Raw genomic sequence first — 17,888 nt, 5'->3', positions numbered from 1 at the left:
TCATCATTTGAACTTGATCACTGAACTCATTAAAATCCTTCTTTCTGACTTCGATTTATGTTGTTGGTTAGTGAATCTGCATAAATGCCCAGAATTTTTTTATATAATATAAAGGATTTCTTAAAAGTTGTAAAAAAAAAAAAAAAAATCATTCTTTTAGGCACACACAGATGTCAAGATTCAGACTATGCATCTCAACAATGGTGAGGAGCAGAATATTCAATTAGGAAAAGAAAATTGACAATTCAGATCATAATTTATTCATACCGCAATGCATGATGGGAGCCATTAATGAGTTGTGATTGGTGGCAGCCACTGCAACATGCTTTATTATTGTCACCATTGTTGAGATTCACAGGCTGATTATTGATGTCTATGTTTTAAATGAATTTATCTGAATGTCTATTGATCAGAAAAATGTTTATTAAATATTTTGAATTATAAGTAAAGTATTGATAATCATAGGCTGAAGAATCACTAAACTGCTGCTAAGTTAAACCAAACTATCTCAATAAGTTTCCTTTTTCAGATCACAGCATGATTATGTCAAAACATAACCAACACTATAACATAACATTTTACTTTGTTCATGTAACTGTTATAAATCAATAACAGCAGACAAACAACAGTAAATATTAAAGTAAACATATAATGGTCTAGAGCCCAACTAAAGCAAACACCCATCACCTTAATGGTAACTTACAATTTGTGATTTTCTTCTTCAGTGATTCTGCTTGTTAACATCAGGTGTCTTCAATAATGCTCAATCATCACTAAATGAATCACTTAATTATCTCCTCAGCCCTAAATGCCGCTTCATCTGAAAGCAGGTGATGGTGATTTACTACTAATCAAGGAACCGGCTTTACTGACGAGATGCGCATAACAATATCGCGATTTAAATCGCCCAGCCCTAGTGTCCATAATATGAGCACACAGTGAGTGCACAGTGCGGTTACACTTTTAGCTCACTGTGAACTCACATTGTGGTCATATGGAGAGATCACTGTGAGATAAACGTGTTGGGTGGGTAACCTATACCTATATATAGCAACTGCATAGCAACACCATAGCAACCACCCAAAACACCTTACCAGCCACCCAGAACACCATAGCAACCACCCAGGATACCCAAGCAACCACCTAGTAACACCATACCAACCACCCAGAATGCCCTAGCAACCACCCAGAACACCTTGGCAACCCACTAGAAACACCCTAGCAACCGAGTGCCGAGTTTTGCCACTGCAAGCACCACTCATATTTTCTTTAAAAAAAGAAAGAAAGAAAAAAATGTTTGTGATCTGGTACTCTTATCAAACAAGGCCTGACTTGTAAGTCATTTGAATTTAAGGAGGTAAAGGTTGGTTTTGGTGCTCATATAATGGGCTTTGGGTGTTTGAAGGTGGACGAGGACGAGAAAGCTGGTTTGTGATTCTGGGATGCTACGGGCTCCAAGCGGGACTGTGCGGTTGGTACGCCCGAGAAGGTCCCTCCCTGACCCAATACATTGCCAGTTTGGAGGTGAACTATGTGAAACTCTTCTGCGTTGTCCAGTGGAGCCCATGTTAAACTTCGGATTGATGCTCGGTTTCAATGTTCTTCTGGCACTGAGGACAGTATAACCTGGCCAGAGATACCACCGTCTCCACCTTGATTTACTGTGTAATGTGGGTGATGTTCATCCCCATCTACACAAGTCTAAATGATAAAGAGAAGTCTATTGTTCAAGTAGGAGTAAGTTTATTTAGTAACACTGGGCTGGTAGCTGCCTATTTCTTCCCTAAATGCCACCTGTTGGTCAAACACCCAGAACTCAACACAGATGATCACTTTCGTACATTTTTAGAAGGGGTCCCACCAACACCACCTGAAGAAAGCTAAAAACAATTGCTAAATTATTAATATTATTAAATTACTGGGCTCTATGGTATAGCTGGTCAAATATTTTTGTATAATGATCCTTTCTTAGTTCTCACTTAAAAAATGTCTACGTCAATCAATATTTTAATTTATCTGGTAAGCAGTATGCGGTCATCTGCTATAATAATAGCATTATGTTTTACTTTATATATATATATATATATATATATATATATATATATATATATATATATATATATATATATATATAAATACTGGACATTCAATTTTCTTTTAATAAAATAAATGGAAAATAATTATAGTCAAATAGTTCAGATTATTTGTTATTTCTTGTATGACTATTGATCCATCCAAATGCTTCTTTTGAATTAAAAACAAAAAATAAATACATCCAAAACAAAAGTCTCTTCCTTTCATTGGTCTCGTGTTTGTGAGAAACAGCGCCACCTGTAGATCGTTTTTCCTTAGAGACAGTTGCTAACAACTTTGTCCAAAAAGGAGGAAGACGTATCAAATAAATCCACCTGAAGAGTGATAACAGCACAAGGTAAAATAAGCCTTTATTTGCCTCAACATATTTTACTGTTATCAGATGCAGTGATCACTAATAAAATAAAGCTGTATGTCAAACCTATATACATTATATGCAAAACATTGAGAATGTTTAAATGTTTAAACAAGTGAATGGAATGTTTTAAGAACGTTTTTCAAAATCTTAGAAAAACATTAAGAGAACGTTTATATAACGGGAGAATCGAACGTTCTAATAACGTTCCAATAACCAAGTAAGAACGTTAATACAATGTTTGTATAAAGGGAGAATTGAACGTTCTAATAACGTTTTTATAACCAAGAAGCAACGTTAATACAACGTCTAAAAAACTGGACTTTTTTTCAACGTTCCTAGAACATTCTGAAATAACGTTTTTATACTAATGGGAACGGTATTAACGTTCTTATAACCTAAAATTGTTAGCTGGGTAATTAGCATTATTTAAATGTATAATATATTTTTGATCAAAGCTTGACTAGTCGTAGGCTATGTTCTCTTCTTGATTAACGTTACATAGCATCATCATGTCAGATTAATATAATTTTAATTAATACATAGCCTAAATATAAATGTTAAAACGGTGTTAATGGGGGGGGGGGGGTTATGGTTGTCTGTGTAGAAACATTTATAGTAAACAAATACTGCGGTAAGTTACGGAACGTAAATTATTGAGATAACATGAACAGGAGATAACATTCTGGAACTGAATGATTATTCTATTCATATATGATATGGTATTTACCTGCTACTCCAAGGTCTTCCAAAAAGTATTAAACAGCAGTATAGTGTATACTTTTATGCACTATATTTATAATGCTGTGTTGTGTTAGAAACGATGCATCACTCACATAAGTATTGAGGGAAAATCAGATCGTATTCGTCTTTTTCGTTGTCCTCTTCTTCATCTTAGTTCAGGTATCCATCCATAAACTCTTCATTAGTTTTTTTTAAACATATATATTTCCATATTTAATTTCTTGAAAGACCTCATGATTTGACAAATCGATCGCTACTCCCGCCAAAGAGGTTGTGCGCATGTCCGGATTATGACCCGTTGCTATCACGTTTTTGGGCAAATTAAATCATTTTACAATGTCAATGAATCAAATCTTTAATGTTTTTTTTTTTATGTTTTACGTACTTTTAACGTAATATATACACCATATTATTTTATATTCTCTGTATAATAAATAATGATACACATCATATAATTTTCTATGTAAACAATGTTATATACACCCAGTATTTTAAAGGGTTTTGGAGAGTTTAGTTGTTAAGTTGCTGGCAAAAAAATAATACTTTTTTACAAATTATATAAGAAATTGGTGACCTTGGAGTTTTCTTGTTACTTAAGTTTTGTCTTTATTATTTATAATTCAAAGCTTTGTTTTGTTATGCACTATTGTTAGCCCAGTGTTTTGTGTCATCATCGTCATCATCATGCCTCGTGGAAGATCAGCAACCAGTGCCCTCTCTGACAGCAGTGACTTGGAATTTGATGGAATTGGTATGCAAATGAAACATTGTTATTGATAATTAAGATAATTATTAAGATAAATATGCAACCAGTTGTTTGTGTCCAGCTGAGACAGAGATTGAAAAACTGCAGAGACAGTTTCGTATAACGGAGGGGGATCGGCAGGCCTACAGCATCCAGTCACAGGAAAAAATTCGCAAACAGCGGTCAGTGCCATAAAACACTTTCAGGTTTTGGTTTATTAAGTATATTGGGTTAACTGGCAATGACAAAACGTATCATACAGAAAGTAAATATTATATTTATTCTAAAAATTGTGCAAAAAATTGTGCTACTCCTTTTAGGAGTAGGGTTAGGATTTGTCATTAGAAGCCTATCTAATGTGCTCAGGATGTTTTACCCAGCAATGTTGCATTATGTACATGTATTGCATTGTGTCTTGTATGGAATGTGTGTGTTTGAGCATATTTAGTTTGTTGTGTGTGCGTGTTTGTCCGCAGCCAGGAGATTTCTAAGCTGCGTGAGGAACAGGAGGAGTTGCTTCGTGTGCTCGAGTGCCAATCGCATAGAAAGAACGACAATCAGGACACTGAGAGTATCCAAACTCTGCTGGAGCAACGAAACACGCTGGAGGATCAACTAGAGAATGAGAGACAGACCCAAACTCAGATGGAACAGGAGGTGCATATGTGCCTAGTTATTAAACTTAGTCACATAACACACTGTTGGTGCTACGGATGTTTATTTGCATGCATTCTGTTGACAGATCATGAATATGGAGAAAAGGTTGGTGGAAGTGAGAAGAGGAGAGGTCACGGCTTCCCAGAGTCACACGTCTCAGGCCCGCCAGACTCAGAAGGCCACACGCACACTGGAGAACAAACTGGACCGGGTAAACAGAGAATCAAACATTTCACAGCATGCAGTTTTACTTGACCACACAATTGTGGACACTTCACATTTAAATCAGTGTAGATTTAAGTGGCTGTTTTTTTGGGCCAAAATAAAGTGCAGATTGGACTGTGGCAAAACATTTGGCCATACAAAACTGTTAATTTGTTCCTTAGATAATGCTGAACTGGTGTGAGTAACTACGTTTATATGAAACCAAATGCCTTAGTAACAGGATTGATGACTCGATCGGACTGAAAAGCCTTAATTTAATAACCTCAATCAATCCATTTAAAATTTCGATTGGATTGGAAGGGGTGGTAAAGACCTGAAATAATCCGATCAAATTTTTGGGGTGCATCTTTCATGTTGACAACATGAATATAATGCAGAATATTGATGGTCAAAACCATAGAAATGAAGACATTTTAGGAAAAAAATCCTTAGTAATACATCCATAGTAATATGTTTTCCATTTGAAGTAAGTAGATTGAAACAGTGGCCAGAAATACGACTATTATATGCGAGTTCATCATTTGTGCTGTTGTGCATTGGTGTATGTGAATAATGGCGGTAAAAATAGCCACAATTCTTAGCAAATAATCAGAATAATGAAAATTGCAAATGAAAAGGGAAGAGGTTTGCTTGTGTCATGTAAAAATCTTAAGTCCTTACTCTAATGATTGGAAATAATCACATTATTGGTACATATATAAACATAGTCATAGACCTTACACCATATTGAATTTAACACGGATGAAAATGAGGCAGCGCAAATTACCGTCTGGTTTAAGACATGCTTTTTTTGGGTGGTAAATAATGGCTCAAATATTAGTAAATATATGCACAAACCTTATTAAATCACCTTGCATGATTCATTTAAATACTCTCCTCCCATAAATACTGCATCTGAAAGGGTAACTCCTACAAATGCATATGCAAATATAACCCTGTCCATGCCTTTTGAGCGATAATTTTTCACTGTGTGTCTTTAGTATATCCTGACACACTAGCGGAGCCAGGATTTTGATTGTAGGTGGGCCTCCAGAAAACTGGATGGGCCAGTTAAAATAAGCAAAAAAAAAAAAAAAGGGTTCCCCTTCATCTCCGTTTCAGCGCTTTTCTGCGGCACTGAGGACAGCGACTCAGTAGCCTACCTGATGCGTAATTAGCAGGTTTTTAAAAAAAAATTAAACAGGAATTTTTTGTTGCTTTTTTTAATACAATTACAATTTAATTTAATTTATTGTTTAATAAAATTATAGGCCTATTATTTTTAGTTTATTAACAGCAACAACAGCTGTAAAGATGAAGTTGACGATCGCCATCTCCGTAGTGAACGCGCCTATAGAGAGAAATGCACATCATGGATTACATAACCAGAGAGTAGCAAATTTCTTTTCGTTTTAAATTGTTAAAAAGACATTTCAAGCTTTCTTAAGATATATTTCATGTCTGTGAGGCATATGCTGAGTTTCGTTAAGTTAGGATGAGATGCGCTCCTGTTCACGAGCATTGCAAGTGACCACGCGGGCGCCTCCATGATTATGTTGTCTGCATTGCTTCTTATTATTACTATAAATCCAGGCATTTGGTTGATAAAAAAAAAATTTAAAATTAAGATACAATTTATACAAAACGAAATTCACTTAAAAAAAGGCTTTCTACAAAACAAAACTTAATTAAGTTGTCAAAATCATGTCTGACCCGCTCCATGTCTCTCAATATTGCGTATCCTATCTTACTCTGTCGTGCGGTTCACTTTTCATAATCAACATAGATGAAAAAATAACATTATAATATTTGAACAAATATGAAACTAAATGAGCTTATTTAATGGCTACAACACATATAGTAGGCCTACAGACTCTCTATTTGTACAAATTGCTGCACATTCATTTTATCCATTTTTTCCAGGCCCACCCGGGCCCAATGGTAGCGCCGCAGCTGTCCTGACAGTAGTTTTTTAACGCCAAAAGAGGGTTTGCGCTGGCGAAAGCTGTTAGGAAATCTGGCCCCTAGTGTGTGCATAAACTTCTCCTTAAAAATGTTTCCCTTGTTGTCTCCGCAGGCTCTGATTCGCTTTAACGAACAGCTGACGAAGAACAGCCAGCTCAGGGAAGAGCTCGAGACACTCCGCATGGGACGCGTCCAATTCCAGCAGCTGCATCGCAGACTGGAGAAGGTTAGGCATTCTGGGTGTTTAATGAGTGTGAGGGATGCAGTGGTTGAACACAGTTCAAACAAGTGCTGTTGTCTTTCTTTCAGGTATTGCAAGATGTTCGTAAGGATATTGGTGAAGTTATCGACATGTCAACCACAGCTTATGATGTGAGGTAAGAGAGATACTTTGAGATTTTTAAGTTGCTTCGCTTATATACAAAGTTCCCAAAATCATGAAAAACTCCAACAAAAGAAAATCTATTTTAGTTTATTTATATCCAGTCATTTTTGTGCTTCTATTTCAATTTATAATGCAACATTTCTAATTATTTCAGCTTTTAAAAATTGTTTTAATAGTTTTTGGTTTAGATTTTAATCAGCGATAATAACCCTGCCTCCAATATAATCATAAGTCATAAATGAAATATTATTGGTTAATATTATTCTTACCCTCTCTTAAATGCAAAAAGGTTTCCCAACCACTTTTAACATTGAAAAACTGCACACCTCAATTGTAATAAAGAGTTATTATTTTGCATGGGATTACACATTGCTCCACCCTCAATACGTGTTTTGGACATTTGTAGCCGGTTCTGTTTATATGTGTGTATTTAAGAGAGGAGGCACAGACCAAAATTACCATGATGAAGGAGAAGGCGATAAAGGATTTTGCGCAGTACTCAGCTGAGATGAAGGAGCTGGAGAGAGTCATCGCTCATGAACGCCGACTCAAAGAGTTCATGACCACCAAAAGTAACGAGAGAACCGCCATGGATGATGGACAGGAAATGAGACGCAGACAAGGTCAGAGAGCAATATTTGTATCCAAGAATTGTTGTTGGTTAAATTGTAGGCACTACCGTTCAGAAGTTTGGGATCAGTAAGATAAAAAATAAACACAAAGTTCTGTCATGAAACTCTAGATGGCGCCGGCTGATTGGTCCTTAAAGGGATACTTCAGGATTTAGCATTAAGCTTTGTATTAGTAGAAAACCTGTAGTATTTTCGAATTGCCGTGCTTTCCTCCCTCATATCCCCCTGAGACGAGAGATTTATGTATTTTTTGTCTGGAAAAAATCCTCCGATGACGCAAAAATCGTCATTTTGCGTCATCGGAGGATTTTTTGGCCAGAGGCTAAAGACTACAGCCAGTAGTAGGAGCTGTCCCGCATGTCTTCAACCCGCCCATAGAGGGTGGGATCTCACTCACAGAATGTACACATAGTGTCAGCCATCTTTCTTTGGAAGCTAGCAGGCTCTTGTTCTGTGGAGAAAGCTGAGTATAGGGGTTACCATCCTCTTTTTCCCGGACATGTTCGGCCGTCGAGATCGTCCAAAATGTCCGGTATTCAGCTTTTGCTTTTTGCAGTCGCCATTCATTGTTTACATGCACACCTTTTGTTTCAATCTAACTGAATTCATTCCGATTGGTGAATCTGAATGTAGTGTTTACATGAACGCTAAACAAGTGATCGGTTGATGTGCGTTTTAACATTGCTAAGAAAATTCCCGCTCCTCTGTGAGAGATACGAGACCGGTGCGTCTCACACGCTCATCAGTAATCACGCCACCGTCCTGCTCGTCCTGCTCGCCACAGTAAACATGATGAATGGCGAATGTAGAACGCAAAAGCCGAATCCCGGACATTTTGGGCGATCTCGAAATCCAGGGCAAACTCGTCACGGAGACTCACTAGTAGCCTAGACTTGTTGTTTAAAGGGATACTCCACTTTTTTTGGAAATAGGCTCATTTTACAACTCCCCCAGAGTTAAACAGTTTTACCGTTTTCGAATCCATTCAGCCGAACTCCGGGTCTGGCGGTACCACTTTTAGCATAGCTTAGCATAGATCATTGAATCGGACAAGACCATTAGCATCTTTCTCAAAAAAATGACCAAAGAGTTTTGATATTTTTCCTATTTAAAACTTGACTCTTCTGTAGTTACATCGTGCACTAAGACCGACAGAAAATGTTCTAGGCTGATATGGCTAGGAACTATTCTCTCATTCCTGCGTAATAATCAAGAAACTTTGCTGCCGTACCATGAGTGCAGCAGGCGTAATGATATGACGCAGCACCTGAAAATAGGTCTAATAGGTTAGACAAACTTAGTCCCGGTCACGTTGGAAGTTACCGAGCTGGGGACTATTTTCAGGCGCTGCGTCATATCATTACGCCTGCTGGACTCATGGAGTTTCTTGATTATTACGCAGGAATGAGAGTATAGTTCCTAGCCATATCAGCCTAGAAAATCGCAACTTTACATTTTCCGTCGGTCTTAGTACATGATGTAACTACAGAAGAGTTTTAAATAGGAAAAATATCTAAACTCTTTGGTCATTTTTTTGAGAGAGATGCTAATGGTCTTGTCTGATTCAATGATCTATGCTAAGCTACGCTAAAACTGGTACCGCCAGACCCGGAGATCGGCTGAATGGATTCGAAAACGGTAAAACTCAACTGTTTAACTCTGGGGGAGTTGTAAAATGAGCCTATTTCCAAAAAAAGTGGAGTATCCCTTTAACTACTGTGCTCTCTTACTGGTATGCGTGGCTTGGGAGTGGCCTCCTAGGGCAGCGAAGCAAGTGCATTCTGGGAGTTGTTGTCTTTCTAGACTCAGTCTTGAAAGCTCCAAATTCAAAAATAATTTCACATTTCTTCTACATAAATTACCCATTTTAAATACACATTCATCTTTCCAGAGGTGAAGTATCCCTTTAACTGTTCGCAATCACATCATTATCTGTAGGACACAGCTGATTGGTTCCTGCTGTATCAGTAGCCAATGAGCTCGCTGCTCAGCCTTCAAATACTTGGTCAGCATTTGCTGTAGCAGTTGCTTTCAGAAACCCTCCACCTTCCCCAGCTCCACCTGTACACATCAGCTACGGCTAACTAATGTATACTGTGTTGTACAGCAGCAGCTGTATATCTGTCTTGCTCACAGTAGTGTGTTGTGTATGGATTGGCAGTAGCAAGTCCTGTACTTGCTCTGCAGCAGCAACAGTGTAGCAGATCTATTCTGCCAAGACCAAACATATCAACATTGTCATATCCATATCCATTTCCATGCCAAACCCTCAGATATTTGTTATGAGATATTTTAATTTAATGCATCTTTGCTGATTAAAAATATAATTTACTTTTTAAAAAATCTTGCTGATCCCAAACTTTTGTATACTCTATAACAGACTGATTGATTAACTATGGAAGCTTGTTTTTAAAACATTTTAAAAGATAATTGCGACCTTTTTACCTCAGAATTGCGAGATATAAAGTCAGAATTGCGTGAAATAAAGTCACAATTGCGTGTTATAAAGTCAGAATTCTGACTTTTTTTCTTGCAATTGCGACTTTATATCACGCAATTCTGACTTTATAACACATAATTGCGAGTTTATATCTCGCAATTCTGACATCTTTTCTCACAATTGTGAGATATAAAGTCCAATTCTAAGGAAAAAAAAGAGACTTTTTTTTTTTACCTCAGAATAGTTTATATCTCACAATTCTGACTTTATAACATGCAATTGCGACTTGATTTCTCAGAATTGCGACTTTATATCTCACAATTGCGACTTTATTTCTCACAATTGCGACTTTATTTCTCAGAATTGCGACTTTATATCTCGCAATTGCGACTTTATTTCTCAGAATTGCGACTTTATATCTCACAATTGCGACTTTATTTCTCACAATTGCGACTTTATATCTCACAATTGCGACTTTATTTCTCAGAATTGCAACTTTATTTCTCACAATTCTGACTTCATATCTCGCAATTGTGAGAAAAAAAGTCGCAATTATTGTTATTTATTTATTATTCAGTGGCGGAAACAAGCTTCCATAATAATTAACTGATTATAAACCTAGCAATTTTATTGGCTGAAAAGTAACCAATGTGTGCTGATGGCAGAGATGAAGGAGCAGAGGAGGGCAGACGCCGGAGAGGAGACATTTGACACTGTGGAGGAGGTTTTCCAGCGGATCAAGAGATTGACTGGGGAAGATAATTTGAAGATGTTGGTTACAAATTTCATTCAGGGTGAGCTTTATGTTTTCTGTTTTGTGCCAACAAATGATTGCAATGTGTTATGCTACAACTCTTTGTTTTTTTTAACAGTTGAGGACAAGAACTTTGCTCTTTTCAACTTTGTGAATGAACAAAACATAGAAGCTGAGAGACTGAGAGAGCAAATCCATCAGGTCAGTGTGTGAATCAAAGACCCAAAACATACATATTGCTCTCTGTAACATCTCAGGGTAGAAGAAGATGAAGCTCCAGGCAGAGATGCAAAACACTCAATATTTATTTAAACTGAAGAATACACGGAACAGTGTGCGTGCACAAACTGAGTGCTAACACAAACATTGACCGACAACTGAAGAGTGAAAAGGGAGAACTTAAATACACAGAAGATAATGAAGACAACAGGTGAAGGTGATGATGAACTAATTAACAATGCACAGGTGATAGAACTGAACTAATGATGATGATGACGACAGAACACAGGTGAAGACAGTGATGATGATGAAGACCAACATGGTGGAAACAGAACACAATCCTGACACTCGCAAGATGAACTGATCATTTAAAATAAATACATGATTGAGGAAGGACAGTTTAGTCCCCTCCACTTTTTTGAGTGAAGTTTCTTATGTGATTGTCATTTTTATTATATTTAGTTTTTTTTCTGTTTAGCTTTATTTTCATTTTATTTCAGTTTTAGTTATAGTAATTTTAGCAACTTCATTCAAATAAATATTAGACGAAAAATTAAATCTTAAAAAACGTCAATGTTGCTTTGACAATTGTGCTAAATGAACACATTTAGCACAATTGTCAAAGTAACATTGAAGTTTTTTAAGGTTGAATTTTCCGTCTAATATTTATTTTAATTAATTAATTTTAAGCTTTATTTTACTTTTAACTTTAATTTTACTTTAGTTTACCAACCTGGGCTAAATGAACATGCATAATGTTATTCATATTCACATTTTAATCCATTTTTTGTGTTGATTCTGTTCCAGATTGGAGAAGAAATGAAGCACTTGCACATGAAAGGTGTCCAAAAGGAACAGGAAAATCAGGTGGCGTTAAAAGAGTTGATGGATCTAAAGCAAGAGTGTGAGACACAAGCTCAACAGTATGAAGCCCAGGCCGATGACATCAGCAAGATCCTTCATCAGATCAAAACAGGTACTAGTAAAATCACCCAAACATGCGTTAACATAACCACGTGGATAAACCCTGTATCTTAGAAGAAGAATGATACTTGCGTTTTTATACACAAAAGCTTATGTTGATGTCATTCTAGGGACAGACAGTGTGTTCAATAAGATTGACTGCGACCGAACACTGGTGGCTGACATGCTGGGCTCTTCCTCTGGGATCAGAGACAGTAACATCATGACGTACCTCAGCCTGGTGGAGCAGAGGACCAGTGAACTGCTCACCATTCAAGCCTTCATTAATTCTAAGGTACAGAAAAGACCAGAATGTACCAGCAGGTTATTTCATAGGCAGTGTCCGAAATCACCCCCTGTAGCCTTTAATAGGGCACTATTTGAGTGGACATTTGGGGCCGGTTTCACAAAGCTATTTTAGACCGGTCTATAGTGTTAGACAAGTCAAAAATTTTCTCATAAACTAGTCTAATGCAAGTTAGACTGTTTCACAAAAATAAAAACTGACTTAATTTAGACCAAAAAAATTAGACACCTTACCCCCAGGCTAACTTGGGTTTAAAGGGGGTCGCACACCGGACGAGAAGCGCCGCGCCGAGGACAACTCAAGGTACACTGGACGTGCATTTTCTCAGTTTATGGCCATCAATATTGTTATGTTTAAGGACATTATGGAATTAAGATAATGTCTGTACTATGTTATGATTGTACTGTCCAATTAAATACAATCATTCCAAACTAAAGTCTGCAGTCTGAACACTTTACCTCAGAGCGTCCGTTAACTGAATGAATTGAGAATATCACCTGAAAATCCGATAACATCAGCAGTTTTCATCCACGCAGCTGATTTCTGTAAATGAATGTAAAACTAAATGTATATTGCAGGACAGAGTGAAGTCAGTATATACATTAAAGGGTTAGTTCACCCAAAAATGAAAATTCTGTCAGTAATTACTCACCCTCATGTTGTTCCAACCCCGTAAGACCTTCGTTCATCTTCGGAACACAAATTAAGATATTTTTGATTAAATCTGAGAGCTGGATCACTTCTCCATAGGCTTCTAAGGGACTGAAACTTGCTGGCCCAGAAAAGTTATTAAAGAGATCGTTAATATAGTCCAAGTGACTACAGTGGCTCAATCTTAAGTATATCAAGCGACGAGAATACTTTTTGTGCGCGAAAAAAACAAAAATAACGACTTTATTCCACTATTCATTTCCTTCTCTCTGGGCCTCGTAGTGTTTTTGCGCTGCGCGTCTGTGTTGTACGTCAAACGCATCACACACATGACCGGCGTCGGCCAATAGTGAGCCTACGTGGTGACATGCAACACAGACGCACTGCGCAAAAACACTACGTGAACCAACTCGAGACCCAGTCTGTCAGGACAAATTCATCTCACGGAATGATGATAATATCAGAAACTCTCAGTAACGGTGTTCATTTCGAGTCGGACAATAATGCCTACAGAGTCAGAGTGCTGTATAGAGATGAAACAGGTATGGTTTAGTAGTTTAATTACGGTTATTATAACGTATTTGTCATCTGCTTGTATGTATCCATTATTTATTAATAGCCTACAAGTCTGCTGTTTCGGACCAGGTCCGAATGATGATCAAACATGTACTGATGAGTTTAATAAAGTTTATTGTACATCACACAAAAGATGAAGCGTCAGTTTTACTTCAGAAAATCACCGTAAGAGCTGAGTAAACACAGAAGGCTAAGTTATAAGAAGTGTGCAAGTAGCCAGTAGAGTTGAGGGAGCATTCCTGTGGGCGGAGGTTAGTCAAAAAACGGTTCTAGTGACATCATTAAAGAAGGAAGTAGAGGGATGTAGTCCAAACGAGCCGTTCACTGTAGGCGACTTCTGTTAAATAAAATATCTTGCTTGGCAATTTGAGCTTTATAATTTTACAGATATTATTTATGCTCTAACAGCAACATTACACACTAACTAAAGTTTGAAACATGGGATCACGAAGAACGGGACCTTTAACTGTCGTAGCAATCTTTTTCCAAATTAAACATTTCTTCTTGTTACTACATGATTCTCCGATAAATTTCCCAAGTAAAATGTCCTTGTAACTGTTATACTCCTCCAACAAACACATATTTTCCGCTGGGGTAAACTGCACTGAGCGGATGAATGCGCTTTCTCGATCCGCCATGTTTTTTGTTTTGAAAAGTGTCTATTTTACCCAGAATGCACTGCAGTGTAGTCCTACTTAAAGGAATACTCCACCGTGTTTTCATATTAAACTATGTTTTTCCCTTAACTAAGACGAGTTGATGCATACCTCTCTCGTCTCAGTGCGTGCACTTAATCGCTCAGGCGCGGTGACACTTTGAAAGCCCAGTTCATTCAATATGGGCCAAGCAGAGAAACAACCAAACACCTCCACGTTTTCCCTATTTAAATACAGTTACTCGCGTAGTGTAACTCGACCTAGGACGGTGACACAAAACAAAACGTTGCGCTTTTCTAAGCGTGTAAAATGGATAACTATATTGTATGGCGGAATACCATTGCAAGTGCTTGTAAGCACTTCATCTTGGCGCAGTAATATCTTCACTAGAGGGAGCGGGGGCCGGTGAGAGGATTTTTCACGAGTGAAGATATTACTCCGCCAAGACGAAGTGCTTACAAGCACTTGCAATGGTATTCCGCCATACAATATAGTTATCCACACACCGTCCTAGGTCGAGTTACACTACGCGAGTAACTGTATTTAAATAGGGAAAACGTGGAGGTGTTTGGTTGTTTCTCTGCTTGGCCCATATTGAATGAACTGGGCTTTCAAAGTGTCACCGCGCGCCTGAGCGATTAAGTGCACGCACTGAGACGAGAGAGGTATGTATCAACTCGTCTTAGTTAAGGGAAAAACATAGTTTAATATGAAAACACGGTGGAGTATTCCTTTAAGATAGCCAGAGTCTTAAGTGCTTTGTGCAACAGTCTGATTTAGATCTGAAGTCTGACTATCTACTATATCTAAGCCATAGTCAAAGTCTATCTTTGTGAAACCGGCCCCTGGAGTGCACTCATTCAATTCCACAATGCACCGTGATAACGAGTGTACAACAGATGTATGCTCATGGCTAGAGAATAGAATACCCATGATGCACTGTAAATTCCCGTGTCTGACCAGAAGATGGCGCAGCAACTAAATCATCCATCTCTCTATTTTCCAAACTGCTGGTCCAATGTGGATACAGAGTAATATCATACAGGTTGATATTCCTTTTTAAATTATTATTAAATTAAAGGTTTATACATGACAGAGTTCAAGATAAATCTTTTCATCTTATTACTAGAGCTGCCAGTTTGCTAAGTTTTAAATGCCTAAGCACAAACGATGCAAAACGGCAGCCCTTCCGGCGCTCTCAGTGTCCGAATTCACTCACTCGTGTTCATTCACTCACTCGTGTTCATTCACTCCTTAAACTCCACTATATTAGTGGAGTGATGTAGGGAATAGTGAATGAGGGTATAGGGGGCGATTTTAAGCAATTTTGTGCTGCTTTAACAACATTAAACAAGCAATACAAAGCCATGCGTTAGATTGGTTTTACTATGGTACAAAAAAAAACGCATTTCTGGTAAAATACAATTAGATTATCACCGAAAATAATTTCGACTTGTACCTCAGTTTGTAAAAACAGTGTAGAATACTCTTAAAATTGTCTAAAGGGCATCTATTGTACTCTTACTTGTATTTACGTCAGAGTATTATTATCAGATATGATTGGTGCTTAATTATTAATACTGGTTCTTATTATTAATATAGTAATTGTTTTTCATGATTAATATTTTTTGTAGAAACCATGATACATTGTTTTCAGGTTTCTTTGATGAATAGAAGGATCAATGAACAGCATTAATTTGAAATAGAAATGTAATACGTCCTTGCTCAATAAAAGTATTAATTTCTTCTTTTTTAAATCTTACTTGGGACCAAACTTTTGAACGGTAGTATCACGGTTTCTACAATAATATTATGCAATGTTTTCAACATTAAGAACAATCAGAAATGTTTCTTGAGCATCAAATCATCATATTAGAGTGATTTCTGAAGGATCATGTGACACTGAAGACTGGAGTAATGATGCTGAAAATTCAGCTTTGATCACAGGAATAAATTACATTTTAAAAATGTATTAAAATAGAAAACAGTGCTTTTAAATTGTAATAATATTTCACTGTTTTTACTGTATTTTTGATCAAATAAATGCATCCTTGATAAGTATAAGAGACTTGTTCGTTAAAAAATCGTACTCATTCTGAACTGCTGACCAGTGGTGTAACTGTAATGTAAATAAATAGGACCTGGAGAAGAGTTACGACCTGAAAGAGGTCGCTCAGTTCCTGCTGGGTCAGAAACCAGATGTGCTGAGACACGCAGAGATCGTTCAGCCGCCCATTACCAGGTGAGAGAAGCTTCTCATACGGTATGTTGAGCTATAGACACAGTCTATGGAGATAAAACAAAAGCACACAAAATATGTGGACTTTATTTTGTTAATATATGCTCCTGGTCTTATTGTGCACGATTCAGGCATAATTATGAGGCCGAGGACTCGTCTCTCACAGATGAGGAGGATCGACCTTTGACCCACAAAGAACTCCATCAGCATGTTATGATGAGCAGTGTAAGGCACACAGAATAGCTCTTTCCCATTCTGATGTATTCATTAACTACGGTTCACAGTTACAGTGTTTGTGGGTTTTCTGTCGCAGGTCGTGCGTAAAGACGAGTCTCTGCGTGCAGGAAGAGGCAAAGATGTGAAAACCCCTAAGAGCAGCACCATGTCTAGCAGCAGACAGCGTTCGCTGGAGCCTTAAAGGGATACTCCACTTTTTTTGGAAATAGGCTCATTTTACAACTCCCCCAGAGTTAAACAGTTTTACCGTTTTCGAATCCATTCAGCCGAACTCCGGGTCTGGCGGTACCACTTTTAGCATAGCTTAGCATAGATCATTGAATCGGACAAGACCATTAGCATCTCTCTCAAAAAAATGACCAAAGAGTTTTGATATTTTTACTTTTTAAAACTTGACTCTTCTGTAGTTACATCGTGCACTAAGACCGACGGAAAATGTAAAGTTGCGATTTTCTAGGCTGATATGGCTAGGAACTATACTCTCATTCCTGCGTAATAATCAAAAAACTCCATGAGTCCAGCAGGCGTAAGGATATGACGCAGCGCCTGAAGATAGTCCCCAGCTCGGTAACTTCCAACGTGACCGGGACTAAGTTTGTCTAACCTATTAGTGCGTCATATCATTACGCCTGCTGGACTCATGGTACGGCAGCAAAGTTGATTCTTAGCAAAAAACACTTTGTTCTTTCAAAATGATATGTGCTCATTAAAGCTCCAATATGTAATATTTTTTCACCACAAGAGGACGCAGTTTCCAACAATAACAAAGGCGACGCTTGATGACGCTATGAAGGAGGTGACGATGGGAGATGTCGTTTTTAATGCGTTTTCACCATCTAGCGATGTATCTAAATGGAATTAATGAATCATGATCACGGATGAGGTAATTTATTCGTTTTTGTATTACCTGTATGTCTGATCGTATTATTTTATGTCATCATAATTAATGAACTGCTAGGAACGTGAAATGTTATTCTATATTATCCCGTTACAACTTACAGCTATTTGTCAAATTATTTGTTGGGTTAATGTTGTGCAGTTTTACGCGTTTATGGTTAATGCCGT

The 17,888-nt window shown here is 37.5% G+C and overlaps 1 protein-coding gene across 1 annotated transcript; it reads left to right on the top strand.

Moving 5' to 3' along the window:
• The first annotated feature begins 3,865 nt into the window (after positions 1-3,865).
• On the top strand, positions 3,866-17,248 carry odad1 (outer dynein arm docking complex subunit 1). The gene is made up of 14 exons (XM_079856738.1): positions 3,866-3,944; positions 4,021-4,120; positions 4,415-4,595; positions 4,681-4,806; positions 6,877-6,990; positions 7,074-7,141; positions 7,585-7,772; positions 10,887-11,015; positions 11,094-11,176; positions 12,002-12,170; positions 12,289-12,452; positions 16,486-16,589; positions 16,718-16,811; positions 16,900-17,248. The coding sequence occupies exons 1-14, from the start codon at positions 3,878-3,880 to the stop codon at positions 17,002-17,004; spliced, it is 1,692 nt and encodes a 563-aa protein (XP_079712864.1). The 5' UTR covers positions 3,866-3,877; the 3' UTR covers positions 17,005-17,248.
• Positions 17,249-17,888: the final 640 nt, after the last annotated feature.

The sequence above is a fragment of the Squalius cephalus genome (assembly GCF_949319135.1).
Source record: "Squalius cephalus genome assembly, chromosome: 22".
In the NCBI taxonomy this organism is placed as follows: Eukaryota; Metazoa; Chordata; class Actinopteri; order Cypriniformes; family Leuciscidae; genus Squalius; species Squalius cephalus.
Note: the sequence above shows the minus strand (reverse complement) of the source record. Positions and strands in the feature narration are given on the sequence as shown.

Coding starts and splice junctions, on each gene's coding strand:
- odad1 (XM_079856738.1), top strand. CDS start 3,878: ATGCCTCGTGGAAGATCAGCAACCAGTGCCCTCTCTGACAGCAGTGAC. Junction 12,171..12,288: donor CCTTCATCAGATCAAAACAG/GTACTAGTAAAA, acceptor ATGTCATTCTAG/GGACAGACAGTGTGTTCAAT. Junction 16,812..16,899: donor AGCATGTTATGATGAGCAGT/GTAAGGCACACA, acceptor TTTCTGTCGCAG/GTCGTGCGTAAAGACGAGTC.